Source organism: Bos indicus, chromosome 18 (assembly GCF_029378745.1).
Source record: "Bos indicus isolate NIAB-ARS_2022 breed Sahiwal x Tharparkar chromosome 18, NIAB-ARS_B.indTharparkar_mat_pri_1.0, whole genome shotgun sequence".
NCBI classification, from domain to species: domain Eukaryota; kingdom Metazoa; phylum Chordata; class Mammalia; order Artiodactyla; family Bovidae; genus Bos; species Bos indicus.
The window spans coordinates 36,064,567-36,077,419 of NC_091777.1; the positions used below are offsets into that span (position 1 = coordinate 36,064,567).

General features: G+C 54.8%; 1 protein-coding gene across 5 annotated transcripts in view; it reads left to right on the forward strand.

Moving 5' to 3' along the window:
* Nucleotides 1–12,510, forward strand: part of DUS2 (dihydrouridine synthase 2) — a 32,124-nt gene extending 19,614 nt beyond the window's left edge. For all 5 annotated transcript variants that reach the window (XM_070770813.1, XM_070770814.1, XM_019979748.2 and 2 more), the window contains 9 exons: nt 1,825–1,890; nt 2,073–2,143; nt 4,096–4,182; nt 5,504–5,672; nt 7,691–7,812; nt 9,011–9,160; nt 10,487–10,574; nt 11,676–11,749; nt 11,977–12,510. In XM_070770813.1, coding sequence (XP_070626914.1) covers nt 1,825–1,890; nt 2,073–2,143; nt 4,096–4,182; nt 5,504–5,672; nt 7,691–7,812; nt 9,011–9,160; nt 10,487–10,574; nt 11,676–11,749; nt 11,977–12,214 — 1,065 coding nt within the window. In that variant the 3' untranslated portion in view covers nt 12,215–12,510. The remainder of the gene's footprint in view (nt 1–1,824; nt 1,891–2,072; nt 2,144–4,095; nt 4,183–5,503; nt 5,673–7,690; nt 7,813–9,010; nt 9,161–10,486; nt 10,575–11,675; nt 11,750–11,976) is intronic.
* Nucleotides 12,511–12,853: the final 343 nt, after the last annotated feature.

Below are 12,853 nucleotides of genomic sequence, written 5' to 3' on the forward strand. Positions count from 1 at the left end.
CTTCCCCTGTGATTCTGGTGGCCAGGTTTCCAAGGCGTTAGGGTCAGACTGATGTTTGCCACCCAGTGTTGTGAGCTGCCAAGGCATGTGGGAGTAACATTTTCTGTCACACCATATGCACCTTTGACTTTTCTCTGTCAGTTCACTAGCTTTCTCCTTGCTGTTCCTATTAGCTACTTTGATTTCCTTTTCCTCCTCCATTCCCACTTCTGTCTCTGGGCCTTAAGCCCCACTAATGCCTCCCACATGCTAACAACATGGGATACGGCACCACTGATAAGAGGTGCCATTGCCATGTCAGCAGCTCAACCTTGTATATTCCTCCAGCCCCACTGTCTCTGGGGTCTAGGAAATCCAGCATATTTGTGATTTAGGGCCTTCTCATTTTTCCTGGGTATGGATAGGCACAGAAAATTACCTCAGACACCTTTCTGCAGGCTGGAGTGTATGTGGACAGTTGTGGGTGTCCACCCTTAGGGGAGGGGCCTCAATAGGGGGTGGTTTTCTTCACAACATGTACATACAGGCATTTCCGTTATCCTCTGGCCTCCTGGCTTCTCCCACCTATGCTGTTAGCTCTGTCTTCACCACTGCCCTTCTTTGGGCACATTGCACACAAGAGGCAGCAGAATTCGCAGCTCACCTCAGAAGCTCACTTCATTTCTGTCTTAACTATTTTTAAGTGGCACCTGGGCCAGCAGGCCCTGTCTTGCCTGTAATCTGTCCTAACAGCCTAGCCTCTTGGTCCAATGTCTCCTGGAGGGCTCTGCCTTAGCCTGTCCCTGAGAGAGGCCTCCTTCGCTGGTTCTTGTAACCCGGCTGTCTGCTGCCCCCTCCTGTCTAGAACCAGACTGGCAATGGCTGCCTGAATGTCTCCTCTGCTCTGCTGGACAGGGATCTAGTTTCTTGGAAGAGGGCTCTTGGGATCACCTTCCCTCTAGCTTTCCTGGCCCAAAATTTTTGATGAGGGAAGAAGATAAAGATAGCAAGGTCACAGACACACAGTGTCATCTACCCCTTTCTTGGTCTCTGACTCTTGATCTGGTGTTGTTACTTCCCTGACACTTTCCTATGTGACTTTCTTGATCTGTCTTTGGAGTCCTTTGCAATTAATGTGCAAAATAAACCCTTTTAAGTAGGATGACAATGTTGTCTTTTCCTTTCCCAGTTTCTCTGCTGTATATCTGACTCCCCAAAAGGGAGGACAGGGCCCAGGACCTGTTCAAGCTCTCCTGTTCCTACACTTGGCAGACCCTGGCACAGCACTCAGGGAACATGCCTTCAGACAGGAATGGAGCTGTGAGCCATGTGTTCTCAACCAGTGTTAGGCCTCAGAATCATTTTGAGGAGAGACCATGTTGGACAGAGTCTTTTGAAAACATATATTCCTAAGCCCTGCTCCTGAACCCAGCCTTTCAGGAAAGATGAGGTGGAATCTATGGTGCTGCATTTCTTAGGCTCTCCAGCTGATTCTGATGCTTGTCCTGGCAAAGGATGACACTGTGTCCTGCACAGGCATGTATGTAGACCCAACCATACATTCATTCCCTCACTCATTCATTTACCAAATACATGTATACTGCTATGAACCAGGTAAGGGACTGCTGGGGCTGGGGCTCTAGTGGAGAAAAAAGGTGAGCTCCTTTCTTCACGGAGCTTCCATGTAGGTGGTGTGCAACAGATGCATTCACATGGACCCATACATGGACATAAATGCATCTTTGCCAGTGGGCCACACGGGTCTGGAGTGAAATTCATCGGTACAAGCAGCTGTGGTGATTATTCTGGAAGAGGCAGATGTTCTTGTGTTCTCCCCTACCATAGATCCTCAGCACTCTTGTGAAAGGGACGCGCAGACCTGTGACCTGCAAGATTCGCATCCTGCCATTGGTAAGGATGGTGTGTTACATCTGAAGGTCCATTTTCTCTGCAGATGTTGGTCGGGGGGTGTGAATGATTCCTGAGGGGACGAGTCAGGTTTGGAGGAGTGGGGAGATCTGAGCCCACTTTGGGAGCTGGCAGCTGCTCCCTGTGTGGCTGCAGTAACCACCCTGTGTGGCCCCATCCCTCAGCTGGAAGACACCCTGAGCCTTGTGAAACGGATAGAGAGGACCGGCATTGCCGCCATCGCGGTTCACGGGAGGTGAGTTGTCCCCTTGCTAGTGACCGACTTGCAGGGAGGTCCTCAGCCATTTTGATGCTTCTTCACCAGACCCCAGGCACCTACCAGCTTCTCTTCTATGTACCCAGCCTAGCTCTTTGCTTAGCTCTTTGACCCCCGCTGAATCTGGAGGGTAGTCCAACCCTTTCTGGGTTGCATTTTTCTTTGTTTCATTCATTGAGCATCTAATGTGTGGTAGAGACTGCACTGAGCTTTAGAGATACAGACATACCAAAGGGAAGGAGAAATGCCCCTACCCTCAGGATGTGCAAATGCTAGAGATCGAGTGATTTGCTCAAAACTGGGTCGTGCAGTCAGGAAGTGGTGGAACTAGAACTCTGCTTCTGAATCTCATTTTCTTTCCACTACATTCAGCTCTAGCTTTTCTCCCGAATGACCCCAGGCAGACCGCTGTTCTTTTATAGGCACCACCTCTTTTGTCTGCCCTCGTTGGACTACCAGCTGTCACAGGGACTGCTTTAAACAGTCCTTAGGTCTGTAGTGAATGTGTTCTCTGTTGAGAGCTGAGGTGTTGCTGAAGGCTATCCTTGGTTTCCCAGTCGAACTTGCTCCCTATGTCCAGGATGTACTTGTGTACCAAATCCCAGGTTGGCAAATGTCAGCTGGAGTGACCTCCCTTCTGAATGATGTTCCTTGTGAGTTCAAGGGTCTTATAGGAACAGCCCATTTCTTGCAGGTGTGTCTATTACAGCATTTTCAGAGAAGGGAACCCAGAACTTCAACATATAGAAACAGAGAAAAGCAGAGCTGTGTGTGTTGAAGCCAGCAGGGGGAGGTGAAAAGCCACACACCTGTACATACACACCCCTTCCAGAGGCAGCAGGCTCTGGGCTCAGATGCCTGGCTTCAAATCCCAGTTCTGCTGCTGGTTGGCTGTGTGTCCTTGGACAAGTTATTTAACCTCTCTGAGAACTACAGTCCTCATTTGGAAATTAAGATAGTTTCTGCTTTATAGGGTTGTCGCAAAGCTTTTACGAGATTGTGAATATACAGTCTTGGCATAGTGCCTGGCAGATGGTGTTCCCTGAATAAATAAAGCTATTTCTTTTTCCCAGTAATTGGGAAGACTAGGAAGACAGAATTGGGCAAGTTTAAAGAGGGACTTTCTGGCTATCAAAGCTGTTAAGGATGGGTTAGAATTGGGCTGCTAGGGGTGTGGGAAGGTGGAGGTGGAGGCTGGATTGATGGGACTTTCTTGGGCCCCAGGGGCCCTGACACTTTGGTTGAGGAGTATAGCAGAGGGACACCATAGACAGGGCCTGGGCAAGGGCTGTTTGGTCGGCCATCTGGTTCGCCCGTGAGCACAGCTCAGGTTGGGGTTTACCTTAGCATCCCTAAGACTCATTCACTCATACACAGGAACTTCTTGCAGCTGATCTTAGATTCAGGGGCCTCGGGCTGTGGCCCCGCCTTCCCGTGACCCTTGGTGACAGCCCTGGTCTGTGGCCTGCCCGTGCCAGCTGCCTCTCCCCAGGATCAGCTGCCCAGCTTGACTTCAGCACAGGCAGCTGTGTGGGAGTGGCCCGTCTGAGTGGCGGCAGCTGTTCCCTGTCCCCCGGGAAGGGCAAGACCAGGACAGTAGGGGCAGCATTCTTAGGGCTGTGTCCCTCATCTCTGGCAGAGACGAGGAGAAGTTGGGGGTGGCCGTGTGACCACCCTCATCGGCTCCCGATAGCCACGCCTCACCTGCGGGCCTCTGAGGGCTGGATGCGGTGTGTACCCGTGCTGCCCCTGCCTTCTGCAGCTGGGGTCAGGGAGAGCCCTGCCTTGTAGCCTGGAGCCCTGTCCCTGCTGGCCACGTAGCCTTTCTGAGTGCCAGCAGGGAGGACTGTCGGGCCTGGCTCACATCACTGGGGCTCATTGTGACGCAGCCTTTGGCATTTAGCCCCCAGCCCCATCTCTTTATCTCCAAGGAAGCGAGAGGAGCGGCCCCAGCACCCTGTCAGCTGCGAAGCCATCAAAGCCATCGCCGAAACCCTCTCCATTCCCGTCATAGCCAAGTAAGCCTCCCTTCCTCCTTGTTTGTTCTTTCATGCCTCATTTTACTCAGAGGGACTTTAACTGACAAACAGAAAATGGAATGAGATAGCATCAGAAAAATGACCCTCAGGGAAAAGAAGACAAGAATGTGGCAAAAATGAACTTGGGAACAAGGCTGAAAAGTGTCGGTCATGTCCCTTGGCCTCTGGCGAGCAGCCGACATAAGTATGTGGTAGGTAGGAGCCCAGGGCATTCTGATGGAAGGGTCGAGGTGGGAGCGTTTAGGGAGAGAGCAAGAAAGGGGCTGCCGAAAGGCCCCCGGGGAAGGTGGCGTCACACCAGGGCTAGGTGTGTGGGGTGTAGGGGGAGGCGATCCATGCCAGAGCACAGAGAGCCGCGGCTCAGGGCCAGGAGGCAGGTCACAGGCCAAAGCCCAGGTCCTGGCAGGTGTCAGGGACTGATGACCAGCCTGCCGGCTCAGCAGTGGGGCAGCAGTGTCCTGGTGTCACCAGGGAGCTGGCCTGTGTCAGCCAGTTGGGAGTCCAGCTCAGCCCTGTTCCTGCCCAATGGCAGGTTGGAAACAGAGATGTTCTAAAGCCCTGATGGAAGTCCTGCCTGCCTGGAGTCAGGGAGTGGGAAGCTAAGGCAGGGGTGGGGGTGGTGGTGGCAGCCAGGCCCACTTTGCCCAGGCCAAGGTGGGTTAGTGGTGGCTTGGAGAGAGGATGGGGCTGCTCAAGACCCTAGATGCTGTTGCTACCCGAGAGAGCTCCTCCACCCATCATCCCACACACAGTGCTGTCTCTGAGCTGAGGGTACCACCTGGCTCCTGATGAAACAGGCAAAGAGCAGTTTCCAAGTGGCCATAGCATGGCCTGAAGGGAAGTTGCGACCTTACCAGGCCTCCTTCCTTCCTCTCACGACCGCCCTGCATCTGTTCCCTTTCTAGGGTTTAATCCAGCCATTAGTGGACATGTAGGGCCCCAGCCTGGGGCTTTTCCTGTCATCCCTGTATCCATGTACAGATACCTGTCCTTCGGACATGGGCTGGCTTTAGTCACTGTTGAGGATGGGGGGCTGGGGAGGGTAATGTTCCTGAGTACCTGTGAAGTGCCAGGCACGGTCTGGGCTGCCGTACTCTATCATCTCACTCACTGTTCCTGGCCCCACAGCAGGGTGCGTGTTGTGCTCTCCAGTCTCTGAAGCTGTCATAGCTGAAGGGCTTGGCCAAAGCCACATACTTAATAAGCAGCAGATCCAGGAGTTGCCTGTTTCTGACAATGCTGGTACGAGGCTGGGGCTACCTTCACCAACCCCCTATCTCCGCCGGCTGTTGCTTTTCAGTGGAGGATCTCACGACCACATCCAAGGGTATTTGGATATAGAGGACTTCCGACGAGCCACGGCAGCCTCTTCAGTGATGGTGGCCCGGGCGGCCATGTGGAACCCGTCCATCTTCCTCAAGGAGGGTCCACGGCCCTTGGAAGAGGTCATGCAGAAGTACATCAGATATGTACGTCTACACACTTTTTCACAACAAACTTTTCTGTCTGTCTGCCCGCTTTCTGCAGAAAGTGCTTTGGGTGAGCCTCCGGTCCCCGGCAGCCCATGTGGTTCCTCTCTTTTTCTTTGTTGTGTTGCGAGGCATTGGGTTTTCCTGGCTGCAGTGTGAAGAGTGGGCTGCTGGTGGGGAGGGGGTCATGGCCCTACCGTCACCCTCTTCTAAAGCCTCCAAGGTGTGGGGGTCATCGCACGGGCCTCTGGATCCCAGATGCTGTCGGGGCCTCTAACCCATGATACCTTTCTCTAAGTCCCTGTCACCCCTCTGCCCTCCGTGTGCACAGTGACAGTGCCAGTGGGTAGGCACTTCAGCAGCCACAGCCAGGAGTAGCCATCATAGTGGCTGTTGCTGACAGGTTCTGTCCATAAAGACGTGTCACCTGGCCATCAGTCATAATCACTTCTCAAGCTCTTCTCTTGTAATTCTCAGAAAGCAAAAAAAGCAAAATGTAATTCCCAGTTAGGCTACTTCCTCTGATTCAGGAAGTAGCCTAACTTTAACCCTTTCCTTGGGGAATAGCTTTTTCTTCTCACCAGGATGGTGATGATAGTGCCAGGGCATTTCCTGTAAAGGAGTTTTTTGTTACCTACTGTGTCTCATTGGCATAGCCCTGGCACCCTGTGGGACTATGTGACTAGCTGTGTGTGTGTGACTGTCGGCAGAGACAGTGAATGGTCCGCAGACTGCCCCCCTCCTCTTCAGTCCTGAAGCCCCCCACCCACCTGGGGGGTCAGGACACCCAGGAGGCCATGACCGTGCCTGGGCAATTGTGGCTGCCATGACATGTGGGTGTCCTCAGTGCTGAGCAAGCTGGGGGTCGGGGAGGCCCTGAGGCCAGTGCCCAGAGCCGGCAGCCTCTGTTCTCAAGCCTCTTTTGCTCATTGCTGCAGCCTTCATCCCCTTGGTCCCAGATGTCCTATTGGCCAGGTTAGAGACCACCAGGTTCTCTGACGGCCTGGGTCAGCCAGAGGTGAGGGGCTGGGCTCAGCCTAGGTGGGCTGGCTGGTGGCCTGTGGCTGGGATGGCACAGTCAATAGAGCCAAGCTCTCTCACTGGCTGAATGGTGATGGTATCTTTCCTGAACAGCCCGTCCCTTGGCAGCACCTCACGAGGGTGTATTGGGCCAGAGAAAGGGAGTGGCTTTCCAGCACAGGTAGGGCTGCTTCTGGTCCAGCCAGGTGCCTCTGTCCCAAACAAGCTGAGTCAAGGCCTTGCCGCCGGCCGGGACTTACCCCTGGGTCTCTGCTTTGTTGTGACGCACTGAGGCAAGGCCTGAAGACACAGGCCTAGGTGGAGGGATTAGAAGAGTGTAGGGGGTGAGTGGTGGAGGGGTGGGTTCTGGGGGGCTGGGGCACCCTTCGACCCTTGCTCTCCTGCCCTCCCCAGCCAGGCCAACTTCCACTGGGCATCCCCAGGCACTCAACTTGCCTCCTTGAGCCTGCATTTCCCCATCTGAGTAGTGATACCCATTTGTCGAGCTCATAACACATGTGAGCATGCTTGGTCCATGATGCTGGGTTTTCCCACGTTGGGGGAAGTTGTAGACAGGCTGTTTAAGATGTGGGAGTGGCAGGTGCCCGCCAGGGTTATAAGGAGTAAAGGAATCTCACTCCTGTCCTAGGGCTGGTCCTGCCACACCAGCGCTTGGCTGTTCCCTGCTCCCCGCCATGGAAGATACTTGGCAGCAGGTCTTCCATGGTAGCTGATGTGGGAGCAGCTCCCTGCACATCTGGACCTTGGTCAGGCTGTCCGGTAGAGTGTTCTTCTGACCGGGGCCTTGGCTGTAACCCTCAAGCCTTGTGTCACTAACCAGAGGAGTAGATGGCCAAGGTGGAGGTGGCTGTTTTGTGGGGGCCTCAGCTCCAGGCCCCTCTCAGGTCTCCTTGGAGCCACTTTCCCCACTGTCAGAGCAGCGCAGGCCTCAGAGCCTGCCTGGGCAGTAGTGGGGCTCACAGCAGTTCTTCTCGCAGGCTGTGCAGTATGACAACCACTACACCAACACCAAGTACTGCTTGTGCCAGATGCTGCGAGAACAGCTGGAATCACCTCAGGGAAGGTTACTCCACGCTGCCCAGTCTTCCCAGGAAATTTGGTGAGAGGGGCAACAGGCTGTCATGCCCCAGACCTGATCCTGAGCCCTAAACTGACTACTAGGGGACCCTGGGGGTGGATTTGCAGAATCCAGATGCAGGCTACAGCTTTGCCGCACAGATGGGGGTACTTGCAAAGCTTTAGAACCTACCATCCCTGGACTGATCTCAGCAGCAGAATTTTGGAAACTAGGGCAGCAGTGGGATGGAGGAAGGTGAGGGCTGGACTTGGGAATCCCTGGGGAGGAAGGGGCTTTCCTGGTCACAGATCTATCACATGCCAGGCCACCAGGATCCAATGGTTAGGAGACTTGGGGTCTTAGAATGGAACCCCCTGTGCCCACGCCTTCACCCCATCTAGAGGCCACCCCTTGGTTCTCTAGATCTGCTGGAGCTCCAATTCAGGTGGTAGACTTTGGGGGCCATCACAACCTGGCCTCATGCCCGTCCCCTGTGTTTGTACGGGGCTTTCCTGCCTGGATGCTCTCTCCCCTGCACATTTGCTGTCTTTACCCTCCTTCCCCCAGAGAAGGCTTTCTGGACCAGGCTTGCCCTCAGGCAGCCTCCAGTCCTTAAGATGCTCCCAGAGGGAAGAGCCTTGCCAGAACCTTCCTCCTCTCCCTGGGCTTATGGTGCTCAGTCTGTCCTTCTCCCATTTGGCTTAACCAGCTCGACCTCAGTACCTTGTGAGCTTGGGGATAACTCTCAAGAATATCACTCTGTCGCTCTGGGTGGTACCTCTTTTTATGTTTGGCCTAACTGTTTGTGGTCAGGGCGGGAAGTGGGGAACCAAGCAGTGGTCAGGCCTCCGTGTCTTCCTCCCGTGGGCCCACGTGAGAATGAGACTGTGCATACCCCCAATGTTTGGTCTGTGTAGCTTACCTCACCCACTGCCGGCTGGGGACACCTGCCTGTGTGTTCCTCCTTGGAAGAAAGGCTGCAGTGACGTTTGGAACCTTTTCCACCCAGCCCAGCCCGCTCTCCAGTGCTCACGCTTAGGGGGCACCTGCTCCATTCTCCATGTGCTAGTTCAGGCTGATCACAGGGAGGTGTAGGAAGCACCTTCCAATGGCTCAACCCTGGTGGTGTTCCAGTGCATGTAGGGGACATTTCTCAGTGGCGGGCCCTGGGTTTCTGCAGCAGTTTCCTGAGCGCTGGCTGCACTAAGGGTCTTGCCCTACTCTTCTCATCCCTTCAAAGTGAGGCCTTTGGCCTTGGTGCCTTCTATGAGGAGACCACACGAGAGCTGGATGCCCGGCGGGCCAAACTTTTGGCCAGGAGCCCAGAGGAAGCAGAGGAACCAGCTGAAGACACTTCTGGTATCATTAAGATGGCCATCAAGTTTGACCGGTAGGTCTCCAGCTTGGGCCAGGGCCAGTCCTCAGGTCTGACTGGGCCAGCAAGCTGGCTGGTTAATGCCAAGCCATGGGACCACAGGCCTCCTTTATTTTGGACGCTTGTTCTCAGTTTTCAGCAACCCAAAGAAGGCACTTTGGAGAAGACAGTCCCTGAAAGTCCAGGCATTGCTGTCAGGGTATGCATGCTGTCCCAAGGGTGACTAAACTATACCTTTTTCCAGACCCATCCCCTCCCACAACTCAATCTGGAGAGACTTGTCCCCTTCTGTTACTGAAAATATGTGTTTTCTCCCTGAAAAAGTAGTGAAAGTATTAGTCGCTCAGTAATGTCTGACTCTTTGTGACTCCATGGACTGTAGCCTGGCAAGCTCCTCTGTCCATGGAATTCTCCAGACAAGAATACTAGAGTGGGTTGCCATTTCCTTCTACAGGGGATCTTCCTGACCCAGGGATTGAACCCAGGTCTCCCGCATTGCAAGCAGATTCTTTACCATTTGAGTCACCAGGGAAGCCCCGGTTTTTACCTTGGTCCTCAGGAATTAGCTGCCCATAAGAAGCTCCAAAAGAGCCTCAGGCCCTGAGCCCTTATCTAGCTGAACAGTCCACCCCTCACTGCCCCTTGTTAGGCCTGTGGTGCTGTCTCTAGGCAGAAGTAGCCTCAGGCCAATTATTGCCTCAGCCAGTGACTCAGCTTCAAATGGGGCCCTGGCCCTTATCCTCTGTGATCTAGGATCTGAACCTTTCTCTGGTCCCCAGACCCAGACAAGGAGTCAGTCTTGTCTGGCAGGGACTTGGGAGGCGGGATGTGGGCTCAACTGTTGGGCAGTCATACCCCGGGAGAGCTCCTGGTGGGAAGTTGGAATATGGTGCTTCTGTCCATGTCACCACCTGGCTCTGGAGTCAGGGTCCACTGAGCCCACTGACACTCAGGGGACATAATCGGGGTGGAGCTAGAGCCTGAGACCATTGTATGACAACCTTGCTCCCCACTCCTACACACTCCCTCCTGAGGTTGTCTTGAGAGGCAAATGGTACCTCCCTTCTTGGCTGTTTAAGGCTGTTTTCCAGGCTGGAGTGCACTTCCCACCCTGATTCCCCTCCCCAAGCAGCTGAAGCCTATCTTCCCTTCAGGTAGAACGCAGACCCTGAGCTGCAGGTGGGACAGAAGCAGGAGATTCAAGGACTCAGAGCAGGAGCCCTGAGGCAGCAGTCTGTGGTCTCAGTTCCTGCAGCTCCTCCAGGCACTGAGTCAGGCTCCTGCTGAGGAATGCAGTGCTGATGGTCGGTGGGTCCTGACCCCTTCCCCGCCTCTCTCCAGGCGAGCATATTCACCCCAGATCACCCCCAAGATGTGCCTGCTGGAGTGGTGCCGGAGGGAGAAGCTGGCACAGCCGGTGTATGAAACGGTGAGTTCCTGGCTGTGTCCCGCCCTCGTCCAGCCCATGCACTCCCGCTGCCGCCGTGCCCCCAGCCCGCCCATAGCTCCGCCTGGGCTCCAGGCCACTTGGCTGGAGCCTGGTGTTGCCTTCTGTGGGCTGGTTGCCACTAGTTCCTTCCCGGTGACGGTGGCCCTACTATCTAGTTCTGGCCACTTTCATAAAACTGAACTAGACACTTAAGTAAGTAGTGCTCAGGCCAGTCCCTTCTGGTGGCATTGCCTGGGCAGGGGTCTCGTCTCTGGAAAGGGCTGTCTGGCTTAGGAAGGATGATCCAACCTAAAAGTTAGACTGACGGGTTTTTGGACCAGGCCTCAGCCAATGGGGCACAGAATTGGGCCCCCCACATCTGGGCCCCTCAGTGGAAACTTTGAGATAGTCTTGCTTCACTTCCTTTGGTCCCCATGGCCGTGCCTGTTTAGGTTGCCCTGTTTCTTCTGTACTGGCCTGTGGACCTCCAAGCTTGTATCTTCTGGGCCTGGTGTCCCCCTCTGCCAGAGTGACTTTTCCAAACGAACCTGACTCTGTCTGCCTTGCTCACATCCTCATCAGCTCCCCAGCGCCTTTGGGATCCAACCCTCCCACCTCAGCACAGAGCACACGTGCCCCACATGTCTTTCCACTTCAGGTCGTGCCCACTCAGCTCCCCACCCACCACTCCACCTGGTCGCTCTGCCTGGTGTACTTTCTGTGCCCCTGTCCTTGTCCCCTCTCACCCCTTTGCCATCTGGTGAGCTCCTCCTCACCGAGGGGACCTGGCCCATCCAGATGTCAGCGGGAGAAAGCTCCACAGTCACGCGCAGCTGAGGGCTGTGATGGCCTTTCGCTTAGGTCCATGACAGAACCCCTGACACACTGGGATGTCGTTGACTGTGTATCTGCCTTTCTTCCCTGGAAGATGCATACAGGCCCTTCAGGGGAGGAGCATGTGATAGAGGTAGCCTTCGTGTGACTTAGGTGAAGGTACTTCTTTTCTCTGCCTTAGTTGTGACCCTGGCAGGTGGGCCTCCAGGGCTTGGCTGTCTGGCTCTCATGCAGCTGTCCCTGTTTCCTTTGCTCTCTCTGTTCCAGGTCCAGCGCCCCCTGGATCGCCTCTTCTGTTCTGTTGTCACTGTTGCTGAACAAAAGTACCAGTCTACCTTGTGGTGAGTTTTCTCATCAGTGGGCATGAGGCTTAGTGGCAGGGCCTGATCGTTGCATTGGCCTGGGAGGGTTAGGGGGACCCGTGTACCTAGATAGTGGTATCCCTGGGTGATGACCCCTTCCCCAGTTTTGTCAGAATTTCTGCCAAGGGTGTATAGAGTCAAGCCTCTCAGCCTGTAACCAGTCTGCCTGTCTCCCTGATTTATTGCCCCTTACCTCGTCTACCCAGGGACAAGTCCAAGAAACTGGCGGAGCAGGCTGCAGCCATCGTTTGTCTGCGGAGCCAGGGCCTCCCAGAGGGTCGGCTGGGTGAGGAGAGCCCCTCCTTGCACAAGCGCAAGCGGGAGGCCCTTGACCAAGACCCTGGGGACCCCAGAACTCAGGAGCCAGCCATGCCTGGGGAGCTGTGCAAGAAGCCTTTTGTAGCCTTGGCAAGTGGTCAAGAGAGCCCCCTGGAAGGCTGGTGACCACTGTCCTTCCCTGGTCAGCCCCTCCCTGGGCCTGGCCCTAGGATGGCTGTGGGTGCAGAGCACCAGCCAGATGCCATTGGACAATTTTCTGCCCCTGCTGGACAGGAATTGAGAGGTTCTGGCTTGGGTCAGCAGCCTGGAGCACAGGCTAAGGGGTGCCCAGAGTGTCCCTCTCCCTCAGTGGGTCTGAGCAGCAGATCAACCTCAGTATTTTCTTTGAAAACAGGAGCTCTCAGGTGGCACCTCCCCAACCTGACATTGGTACAGTGCAATAAAGACACCCACCACCCTTACCCTCGGCTGGCTGCTTCAGCCTGGCTCTTTACCCATGGATGGATGTCTTGGCATTAGTCTGCTTCCAGCCTCTGGACAGAGCTGGGGCTTCCTGAAGCATTTCTCCTACCCATCCTAGATGGAGGTGGGGGATGGGGTATCACCTTTAATGCTCACTGGACTCCTGGACTCAAGTTGAGCCAGGAAAGCCCAAGAGGCCCATTTTGCAGATGCTAAACCTGAGGCACTGGCCATCAATTGGCTTTCCTGATGAGAGATGAGATGGAATCTAGGGGAACTGTTAGGGTATCTGGTACCCTAGTAAGGGACCAGGTCAGGCGAGTGGCTGGGTAGGGGGTGCTC